The 12,500-nt window shown below is 43.2% G+C and overlaps 1 protein-coding gene across 2 annotated transcripts in view; it reads right to left on the reverse strand.

Moving 5' to 3' along the window:
• LOC143503270 (cadherin-23-like) overlaps window positions 1-12,500 on the reverse strand; it is a 187,054-nt gene that overhangs the window by 66,989 nt on the left and 107,565 nt on the right. For both annotated transcript variants that reach the window (XR_013127198.1, XM_076995615.1), the window contains exon 9: window positions 3,027-3,139. Coding sequence is in view for 1 of the 2 variants with exons in the window: in XM_076995615.1 (XP_076851730.1) it covers window positions 3,027-3,139 (113 nt within the window). In the remaining variant the exon portion in view is untranslated. The remainder of the gene's footprint in view (window positions 1-3,026; window positions 3,140-12,500) is intronic.

Below are 12,500 nucleotides of genomic sequence, written 5' to 3' on the forward strand. Positions count from 1 at the left end.
AATAGTGATGTAGTAGGTGATGTAGTGATGTAGTAGGGGAATAGTGATGTAGTAGGTGATGTAGTAGGGGAATAGTGATGTAGTAAGTGATGTAGTGATGTAGTAGGGGAATAGTGATGTAGTAGGTGATGTAGTGATGTAGTAGGTGATGTAGTGATGTAGTAGGGGAATAGTGATGTAGTAGGGGAGGTAGTGATGTAGTAGGGGAATAGTGATGTAGTAGGTGATGTAGTGATGTAGTAGGGGAATAGTGATGTAGTAGGTGATGTAGTGATGTAGTAGGGGAATAGTGATGTAGTAGGTGATGTAGTGATGTAGTAGGGGAATAGTGATGTAGTAGGTGATGTAGTGATGTAGTAGGGGAATAGTGATGTAGGTGATGTAGTGATGTAGTGGGGAATAGTGATGTAGTAGGTGATGTAGTGATGTAGTAGGGGAATAGTGATGTAGTAGGTGATGTAGTGATGTAGTAGGGGGGAAGTACTACTAGTACAGTCTAATGAGATGATGGAGCTGTCATGGCAGCACATCATGAGTCCGCCCACCACCTGGACCTCATTTGTCGGGCAGCTACTGTATTGGGTCTATTGTGTGTGTGTGTGTGTGTGTGTGTGTGTGTGTGTGTGTGTGTGTGTGTGTGTGTGTAGGAGTGTGTGTGTGTGTGGGGGGGGGGGGGGTGTAAGAGTGGGTGGGGGAGTTGGGGCATGGAAAGGCCACAGTGGAGGAAACAGTTGATGGTGCAGGGTGATGCGAGGAGCTGTGGGAGGTATTGTGGGAGGAGCCATGGGAGGAGCTGGCAGGACCCAGGTAATCCGGGTGTTTAACCCCTCCTCCTAACCCTGCCCCTGAGATGGCTTTGTGGAGTTGAGAAATTAGCTTTATTACCCTTGCACTCAAAATCAATTTCTCATCCAAACAACAGCGGCAGTGGGAAGGTAGTGGGGCGGAAGACAGGAGCACAAGGAAAAGAAGAGCACGGGTAAAAAATCCATAACTTATGAATATGTTTGTGGAGATGTTTGGGTCTGGGGAGGCTTGTGTCTGGGACATTTTGGGTCTGGGGGGTTTGGGTCTGGGGTGGGTTTAAGTCTGGGAGGTTTGGGTCTGGGGGTGGGTTTAAGTCTGGGAGGTTTGGGTCTGGGGTGGGTTTAAGTCTGAGGGGGGTTTAGGCATGGGGCATTTTGGGTCTGAGTGGAGATCATTGATTTTAATTAAGAAAACGCTGAGTCTCTGGTGTCTGACACACCAGAGGGTGCCGGAATTTACAATCAACAGTACAGTTTTCATTCTGCATGCACACATAATCACACACACATAATCACACACACACACACACACACACACACACAGAAAACACAGCTATACTGTGTTTTTCCTGTTCCAGTGGTAGTTATGGTTATTTAAGTTGTGTATTTATGGGTATGTAAGTTATGAATGTATGTGAATGTAATGTTGTGTGTCATGGTTAGCCCCTCCCCCAGATTTTTTTTTTATTTTTATTTTTTTATGTTCAGTAGGGTGTATATACAGCCCATGTTTTGTCTGTTTTCTGTAGCCCTGGTGTTAACGCGTTCTGTGGAATATTGTTCGTTTGTTTCTACGTTCGGTTTGTCTTTGCGTGTTGGTTGTGTTTCATGTACAGACTCACTTACGTATATGACCTTTGCCTGTTTGTACGACTCAGAGTCTTGAATGCCCTTTAATAAATCTCGCCCTTGAATATGTAAATTATGTATTGATGAACATGTATGTTATGTATTGATGAACATGTATGTTATGTATTGATGAACATGTATGTTATGTATTGATGAACATGTATGTTATGTATTGATAGACATGCATGTTATGTATTGATGGACATGTATGTTATATATTTATGGACATATATGTTATGTATTGATGGACATGCATGTTATATATTTATGGACATGCATGTTATGTATTGTTGGACATGTATGTTATACATTTTTGGACATGTATGTTATGTATTGGTGGATTATGGGCCATTCAGGCCACTATGGAGTATTGAGAACATATGGCACCTGCCATGGTCCTGATTCTGCCGTTCAGTCATTTAACTTTGAGTGTTAGAAAATTCTTTTTAGAATCAAATTTCACTTATTTTGATTTTTCTGAAATACTAAGTAATAGAAGAAGAAAGACAGCCAAACAGAGGAGTTACTTTTTCCAAGGACCCTGAGGTCTACAGACTGACAGAGGACATTGAGGATGATGAGACAGACAGTATTTCCTTTGCTCTGGCTTGGTAGTACACACACATGTGCTCTCACACACACACACACACACACACACACACACACACACACACACACACACACACACACACACACACACACACACACACACACACAAAGTTGCTTTAGCCTTCAGCCATGGAACTGTCAGGAGGGCATGAAGATAAGGATAACAAGACTCTCCACACTCTCCTCTCTCTCTCGCTCTCTCTCTCTCTCTCTCTCTCTCTCTCTCTCCCTCTCCCTCCCCTCCTCTCTTTCTCTCACACACACTCACAGCTAGGCAGGGCAGTTGAGTCTTGGAGTCTCTTATTAGGTCAGCAGCCCAACAGAATCTTGGCATGTCATGCTCATGTTGTCCAAGTGACTTACAGTAACTGGACAGTTCTGAACCACTTCTGTAAACAGAGCCTAGGGTCTTTATACAGTGTTCAGTGTTCTTTAAACTTCAGTATTCAAAGAGTATATCACACACACACACACACACACACACACACACACACACACACACACACACACACACACACACACACACACACACACACACACACACAATTGTAAAGGCCCAGATTACATTACTCCATCCTACCCTGGATTTCTTTCCCACAATCCCCATGGTTACCATGCCCCCTACCCTCCTTGTAGTGGTCCATTCTCCCAATCCTATCGCACCCCGAGGTCCTCCCCGCCCCACTCCACACCCACCCTTCCCCCTGCTACACCCCACAACCTCCCCCCTGCTCCACCCCCACCCTGCCCTGTGGTCTGTACCTTCACCGTAAGCAGGAACCCAGAGGAGTAGAGCGGGTTCTCCCGGTCCAGACGCCCATTCACCGTCAGGGATCCACTGATGTAGTCCAGGGCGAAGACGCTGTTGATGTTTCCTAGCAGACAAACAGAGAAGCGCAGCAGGTGAAGGCAGTTGAGGTGTTGAGGGTGGTGTTGAGGGTGGTGTTGAGGGTGGTGTTGAAGAGTAGCACGGCCCCCACTCTCCACAGCCCACTACAACACACGCACACAGTGATTCAAACATCACTGTTACATTGTATCTGTATATTGTTACATTGAAGCTGTATATTAAACTGTTACACTGGAGCTGTATATTACACTGTTACATTGTATCTGTATATTACACTGTTACATTCTATCTGTATATTACACTGTTACATTGTAGTGTAATATAACGCCAGTATTAAAATGTAACAATGTCGTTGACAACAGAAACTGTTGCCTTTATGGGTAAAAAGTATTACAGATCCAATCAGAAGATATACCACAGAGGTTTCATTTCCGTGGCAACTGTACAGATGACGGCTTGGCACACAGGCTTGTTCACATGGTATAAAGGCTCCCAATGACCTCCAGTATATAAACTGAAAGCTCCTATTCAGTCTGACGTGAGCGCTGTATGTAGGGGCACGAGAAGGCCACAGCATTAAAGTGGCACTGACCTGTATAAAGTCATCAGGAGGGCAGGGTCAAGGCAACAGGGGGCGGGGCCAATTCCTCAGGGGCAGGGCCAAGTCATCAGGACGCTAACACAAAGCTAACGCTAAGCTAACATGAAGCTAACATGAATGTCACACTAAGCTAACATGAAGCTAACATGAAGCTAACATGAATCTCACACTAAGCTAACATGAAGCTAACACGAAGCCCTGTGGCAGCATTGCTGTGGTGCCCCAGGTCCCCCACAGGCGCTGGTCTAACGTTCCCCTCCGCTGTGCCATTCAGACTGCAGTGCTTTGATCTTTCTCCCTGCTGCACTTCATCATGTCTCATGTTGTTTCCTTCTGCTCTCCTCAGTCTCCTGCACCTGCTGTGTCCGGTTGCTAATTACATCCAGCAAATGGAGATGCCAAAGTTCATGTGATTACATTCTCCTCCCTTCTCCTCTGCTCTAATCTCCTCTCCTCTACTCCCCTTTCCTCCTCTCCCCTCTCCTCTTTTTCTCGACTCTTCTGCTCCTCTCCTCCACTCTTCCTCCCTTCCTCTTCATCACCTCGACATGCACTCACATCCCTGCTCCAGGCCACTGTTATGCTCAATTGGACATGACGAGATCATTTCATCCATGAACTGAGACAACAGGGTGTGTCCATGCACAAGCTTTGCACAGAGACCACACACTCATGCACACAAACCCTGCCTCTGTGTGTGTGTGTGTGTGTGTGTGTGTGTGTGTGTGTGTGTGTGTGTGTGTGTGTGTGTGTGTGTGTGTGTGTGTGTGTTTTTAAGCATCCTTCCTTATTCCCTTTTTGGAACAGAATCAAGCTAAACATCAAACATACACTGAGGTTTTTTGGCAGTTTTGATTAAAAATGAGCTTGGTTGCCTATAAACAGGATTCAAGAAGTAGTGACTCAAGTACTCAGTGAGTCAGTACTGCACTGAAACAGATGATAGTAATGAAAGAGCAGAAACAGGAGAACATTCCAGAGGGACAGCTGGGATTATCTGACCACTGCTGCAGATTCTAGAGGGAGACGTGGGATTATTCGAGCACTTAGGAGCGGCAGCGCGGTGCTGATTAGGACTTCACTGCTCAGTGACCACACATTCCAGTGAGTAAGCAGATCAGTAGGACAGATGCTCACACTGTTACTGTATTAGTACCACCCACTATGTTCTTAGATAAGTAGGACACCCTGAGACACATTCATTGTGTTCCTGTATTAGTGGGACACTAATGTTCTCTGTTCTTATATTAGTAGGACACATTCACTGTGTCCTTATATTAGTAGGACACATTATCTGTGTCCTTATAATAGTAGGACACATTCTCTATGTCCTTATATTAGTAGGACACATTCTCTGTGTCCTTATATTAGTAGGACACATTATATATGTCCTTATAATAGTAGGACACATTCTCTGTGTCCTTATATTAGTAGGACACATTCTCTGTGTCTTTATAATAGTAGGACACATTCTCTATGTCCTTATATTAGTAGGACACATTCTCTGTGTTCTTATAATTGTAGGACACGTTCTCTATGTCCTTATATAAGTAGGACACATTCTCTGTGTTCTTATATTTGTAAGACACATTCTGTGTTCTTATATTAGTAGGACACATTCTCTGTGTTCTTATATTTGTAGGACACATTCTCTATGTCCTTATATTAGTAGGACACATTCTCTGTGTTCTTATATTTGTAAGACACATTCTCTGTGTTCTTATATTAGTAGGACACATTCTCTGTGTCCTTATATTAGTAGGACACATTCTTTATGTCCTTATATGAGTAGGACACATTCTATATGTTCTTATATTTGTAGGACACATTCTCTGTGTCCTTATATTAGTAGGACACATTCTCTGTGTCGTCATATTAGTAGGACACATTCTCTATGTCCTTATATTAGTAGGACACATTCTCTGTGTTCTTATATTTGTAAGACACATTCTCTGTGTTCTTATAGTAGTAGGACACATTCTCTGTGTTTTTATATTTGTAGGGCACATTCTCTGTGTTCTTATATTTGTAGGACACATTCTCTATGTCCTTATATTAGTAGGACACATTCTCTATGTTCTTATATTTGGAGGACACATTCTCTGTGTTCTTATATTAGTAGGACACATTCTCTATGTCCTTATATTAGTAGGACACATTCTCTATGTTCTTATATTTGTAGGACACATTCTCTGTGTCCTCATATTAGTAGGACACATTCTCTATGTCCTTATATTAGTAGGACACATTCTCTGTGTCTTTATAATAGTAGGACACATTCTCTATGTCCTTATATTAGTAGGACACATTCTCTACGTTCTTATATTTGTAGGACACATTCTCTATGTCCTTATATTAGTAGGACACATTCTCTGTGTTCTTATATTTGTAAGACATTCTCTGTGTTCTTATATTAGTAGGATACATTCTCTGTGTTCTTATATTTGTAATACACATTCTCTGTGTTCTTATGTTAGTAGGACACATTCTCTGTGTCCTTATAATAGTAGGACACATTCTCTATGTCCTTATATGAGTAGGACACATTCTCTATGTTCTTATATTTGTAGGGCACATTCTCTGTGTCCTTATATTAGTAGGACACATGCTCTGTGTCCTCATATTAGTAGGACACATTCTCTATGTCCTTATATTAGTAGGACACATTCTCTATGTCCTTATATTAGTAGGACACATTCTCTGTGTTCTTATATTTGTAAGACACATTCTGTGTTCTTATAGTAGTAGGACACATTCTCTGTGTTTTTATATTTGTAGGGCACATTCTGTGTCCTTATATTTGTAGGACACATTCTCTATGTCCTTATATTAGTAGGACACATTCTCTATGTTCTTAATTTGTAGGACACATTCTCTGTGTTCTTATATTAGTAGGACACATTCTCTGTGTTCTTATATTTGTAGGGCACATTCTCTATGTCCTTATATTAGTAGGACACATTCTCTGTGTCCTTATATTAGTAGGACACATTCTCTGTGTCCTCATATTAGTAGGACACATTCTCTATGTCCTTATGTTAGTAGGACACGTTCTCTGTGTCTTTATATTAGTAGGACACATTCTCTGTGTTCTTATATTTGTAGGACACATTCTCTATGTCCTTATATTAGTATGACACATTCTCTGTGTTCTTATATTTGTAAGACACATTCTCTGTGTTCTTATATTAGTAGGACACATTCTCTGTGTCCTTATATTAGTAGGACACATTCTTTATGTCCTTATATGAGTAGGACACATTCTATATGTTCTTATATTTGTAGGACACATTCTTTATGTCCTTATATGAGTAGGACACATTCTATATGTTCTTATATTTGTAGGACACATTCTCTGTGTCCTTATATTAGTAGGACACATTCTCTGTGTCCTCATATTAGTAGGACACATTCTCTATGTCCTTATATTAGTAGGACACATTCTCTATGTTCTTATATTTGTAGGACACATTCTCTGTGTTCTTATATTAGTAGGACACATTCTCTATGTCCTTATATTAGTAGGACACATTCTCTATGTTCTTATATTTGTAGGACACATTCTCCGTGTCCTCATATTAGTAGGACACATTCTCTATGTCTTTATATTAGTAGGACACGTTCTCTGTGTCTTTATAATAGTAGGACACATTCTCTATGTCCTTATATTAGTAGGACACATTCTCTATGTCCTTATATTTGTAAGACACATTCTCTGTGTTCTTATATTAGTAGGACACATTCTCTGTGTTCTTATATTTGTAGGACACATTCTCTGTGTTCTTATATTTGTAAGACACATTCTCTGTGTTCTTATGTTAGTAGGACACATTCTCTGTGTCCTTATATTAGTAGGACACATCCTCTGTGTTCTTATATTTGTAGGACACATTCTCTATGTCCTTATATTAGTAGGACACATTCTCTGTGTTCTTATATTTGTAAGACACGTTCTCTGTGTCTTTATAATAGTAGGACACATTCTCTGTGTTCTTATATTTGTAAGACACATTCTCTGTGTTCTTATGTTAGTAGGACACATTCTCTGTGTCCTTATATTAGTAGGACACATCCTCTGTGTTCTTATATTTGTAGGACCCATTCTCTATGTCCTTATATTAGTAGGACACATTCTCTGTGTTCTTATATTTGTAGGACCCATTCTCTATGTCCTTATATTAGTAGGACACATTCTTTGTGTTCTTATATTTGCAAGACACATTCTCTGTGTTCTTATATTAGTAGGACACATTCTCTGTGTCCTTATATTTGTAGGACACATTCTCTGTGTTCTTATATTTGTAAGACACATTCTCTGTGTCCTTATAATAGTAGGACACATTCTCTATGTCCTTATATGAGTAGGACACATTCTCTATGTTCTTATATTTGTAGGACACATTCTCTGTGTCCTTATATTAGTAGGACACATGTTCTGTGTCCTTATATTAGTAGGACACATTCTCTGTGTTCTTATATTTGTAGGACACATTCTCTGTGTTCTTATATTTGTAGGACACATTCTCTGTGTTCTTATATTTGTAAGACACATTCTCTGTGTTCTTATGTTAGTAGGACACATTCTCTGTGTCCTTATATTTGTAGGACACATTCTCTGTGTTCTTATATTTGTAGGACACATTCTCTATGTCCTTATATTAGTAGGATACATTCTCTGTGTTCTTATATTTGTAAGACACGTTCTCTGTGTCTTTATAATAGTAGGACACATTCTCTATGTCCTTATATTAGTAGGACACATTCTCTGTGTTCTTATATTTGTAGGACCCATTCTCTATGTCCTTATATTAGTAGGACACATTCTCTGTGTTCTTATATTTGTAGGACCCATTCTCTATGTCCTTATATTAGTAGGACACATTCTCTGTGTTCTTATATTTGCAAGACACATTCTCTGTGTTCTTATATTAGTAGGACACATTCTCTGTGTCCTTATATTTGTAGGACACATTCTCTGTGTTCTTATATTTGTAAGACACATTCTCTGTGTCCTTATAATAGTAGGACACATTCTCTATGTCCTTATATGAGTAGGACACATTCTCTATGTTCTTATATTTGTAGGACACATTCTCTGTGTCCTTATATTAGTAGGACACATGTTCTGTGTCCTTATATTAGTAGGACACATTCTCTGTGTTCTTATATTTGTAGGACACATTCTCTGTGTTCTTATATTAGTAGGACACATTCTCTATGTCCTTATATTAGTAGGACACATTCTCTATGTTCTTATATTTGTAGGGCACATTCTCTGTGTCCTTATATTTGTAGGACACATTCTCTATGTCCTTATATTAGTAGGACACATTCTCTATGTCCTTATATTAGTAGGACACATTCTCTATGTTCTTATATTTGTAGGACACATTCTCTGTGTTCTTATATTAGTAGGACACATTCTCTGTGTTCTTATATTTGTAGGGCACATTCTCTGTGTCCTTATATTTGTAGGACACATTCTCTATGTCCTTATATTAGTAGGACACATTCTCTCTGTGTTCTTATATTAGTAGGACACATTCTCTATGTCCTTATATTAGTAGGACACATTCTCTATGTTCTTATATTTGTAGGACACATTCTCTGTGTTCTTATATTAGTAGGACACATTCTCTATGTTCTTATATTTGTAGGACACATTCTCTGTGTCCTTATATTACAGGCAGCAGCTACGCTGTGACTCCGCCCCAGGAGAGCTCCCATCTCTCTGCTGGACGTGAAGGAGTTCTGAAGCTCTGGTCATGGCCATCATGTCCATGGCGGAGCCCAGCTGATCCTCGGCGGGCTGACACTCCCAGCCCTCAGCCGCCTGCCTATCTCGCTGTAGCAGCCCATTTCCAACACAGCCTCCTCCTGCCGCTCTGGAGCCGCACAGGCGCGTGGAGACGTGCGAATTAGCCGACGGCTGTGGGTTAGCATGTGCGTGTGGCAGATAGCCACGCTGGGTTACCGTCGTCACGTCAGACGTGAGACAAATTAGCGGCCGTGAGATGAGTGAGTGAATAATTACATTACACCACCGTTGGAGTGCAGAAGTGCAAGAGCACGGGTGACATGGGGAACGAGGGAACAAGGGAACAAGGGAACGAGGTAGAGGACAGGACTGAGAGACACTGCAGCATGCTGCATAACCCCCTCTTGCATTTCTGCACTATCTGACCCTCGAGCGATTCATTTCATATCACTTTCAGCAATGCTCTGCCAGATAACCAATTGTCACGGTAACATTTTGCATCATCCTGTATCTGTTCCAGATGTCTGTTCTTCAGTCTCCTCCTCACTGCAGGCCAACCCAGCAGCTGATGAGAGTCTCAGGACACTGTTCCTCCACTGGCCCTACGGCACACGCTGTAAGACCCATCAGTACTTCAACCAGTAAGAGGAGTCGAGACACCGTTCCGCTACATTTACACTGCAATCTTATCTCCTGTTGCCTTTAGGGTGTGTCACTACAAACACAAGCAAGTTGAGGTGTCCACAGCATGTGTGTGTGGAGTTGACCAATCCTGTGTCCAGGTGAACCTCCCAAATAATCCTCATGTTCTTTTAGTCAGATTATCTGCTGATGAATATTCATATGTGAGTACATTATTAATTTCAACAAATGTATTTATTTCCTGCTCAGTTTGACTATTACATAATACTACATAATAAAAATGTGAAACAGTAGGGATGACCCCACACAGGGGTGATGACCCCACACAGGGGTGATGACCCCACACAGGAGTGATGACCTGACACAGGAGTGATGACCCCACACAGGGGTGATGACCCCACACAGGGGTGGTGACCCAACACAGGAGTGATGACCCCACACAGGAGTGATGACCCGACACAGGGGTGATGACCCCACACAGGAGTGATGACCCCACACAGGGGTGATGACCCCACACAGGAGTGATGACCTGACACAGGAATGATGATCCCAAACAGGGGTGTTGACCCCACACAGGAGTGATGACCCCACACAGGGGTGATGACCCCACACAGGAGTGATGACCCCACACAGGAATGATGACCCCACACAGGGGTGATGACCCCACACATGGGTGATGACCTCACACAGGGGTGATGACCCCACACAGGAGTGATGACCCCACACAGGAGTGATGACCCCACACAGGGGTGATGACCTGACACAGGGTTGATGACCCCACACAGGGGTGATGACCCCACACAGGGGTGATGACCTCACACAGGGGTGATGACCTCACACAGGGGTGATGACCCCACACAGGGGTGATGACCTGACACAGGGGTGATGACCCCACACAGGGGTGATGACCTCACACAGGAGTGATGACCTGACACAGGGGTGATGACCTGACACAGGGGTGATGACCCCACACAGGGGTGATGACCTCACACATCGGTGATGACCCCACACAGGGGTGATGACCCCACACAGGAGTGATGACCCCACACAGGGGTGATGACCTGACACAGGGGTGATGACCCCACACAGGGGTGATGACCTCACACAGGGGTGATGACCTGACACAGGGGTGATGACACCACACAGGGGTGATGACCTGACACAGGGGTGATGACCCCACACAGGGGTGATGACCTGACACAGGGGTGATGACCCCACACAGGGGTGATGACCTGACACAGGGGTGATGACCCCCACACAGGGGTGATGACCCCACACAGGGGTGATGACCTGACACAGGGGTGATGACCCCACACAGGGGTGATGACCTCACACAGGGGTGATGACCTGACAGGGGTGATGACCCCACACAGGGGTGATGACCTGACACAGGGGTGATGACCCCACACAGGGGTGATGACCCCACACATGGGTGATGACCTCACACAGGAGTGATGACCTGACACAGGGGTGATGACCCCACACATGGGTGATGTCTCCTCCTCCTTTTGCAAACACCACCTGCCACTTCATGTGGCAAAATGTGACCTCTCATTCACTTAAGTGAGACTTTTCATTACTGTCTATGCATACTTCACAACACCCTCGTGCCCAGAGTCCTAGGGTTAGAGTTTTTTTTTAGAGGTTTAGGGTTAGTGTGAGTCCTCCACACAACCATCATGTGTCTCCATGGAGGCTGACCAATAAATGTCTGGCTTTGTAGCACTGTAAATTTGCCTTTTGTTGAGATTAACCCAAAATACACGGGCTATGTAAACCTTCGCACTCTACCCGAACTCTACACACTGTAACCTAAACCTAAACACTAACCTAAACCCTCTAACCTAAACCTACACACTGTAACCTAAACCTAAACACTAAACCTAAACCCTCTAACCTAAACCTACACACTGTAACCTAAACCTAAACACTAACCTAAACCCTCTAACCTAAACCTACACACTGTAACCTAAACCTAAACACTAACCTAAACCCTCTAACCTAAACCTACACACTGTAACCTAAACCTAAACACTAACCTAAACCCTCTAACCTAAACCTACACACTGTACCCTAAACCTAAACACCGTAACCTAAACCTGCCTGTATGGGGTCAAGTACTGTAAGGGGGGGAACTGGGCCTGCTAATGGCGTGAGGGAAGGTAAGGGCCCTGGTGGGGCAGCGGGGTGGGGGGGCAGCGGCGTGGGGGTGAAATCTGTCGGCACGCTGGCTGAGTGTTGACACAGGCAGGTGAAGGAGATTAACCCCGGAGCACACGCCTGTCTGTCCTACACATCACCAGGAGCCTGCAGACCCTTTGTTGGAGGGAGAGTGGGGGCAACAGAGGCACACGGACCTCGGGGTAATTACCAAGGACCGAGGCC

The sequence above is a fragment of the Brachyhypopomus gauderio genome, unplaced genomic scaffold (assembly GCF_052324685.1).
Source record: "Brachyhypopomus gauderio isolate BG-103 unplaced genomic scaffold, BGAUD_0.2 sc223, whole genome shotgun sequence".
NCBI lineage: Eukaryota > Metazoa > Chordata > Actinopteri > Gymnotiformes > Hypopomidae > Brachyhypopomus > Brachyhypopomus gauderio.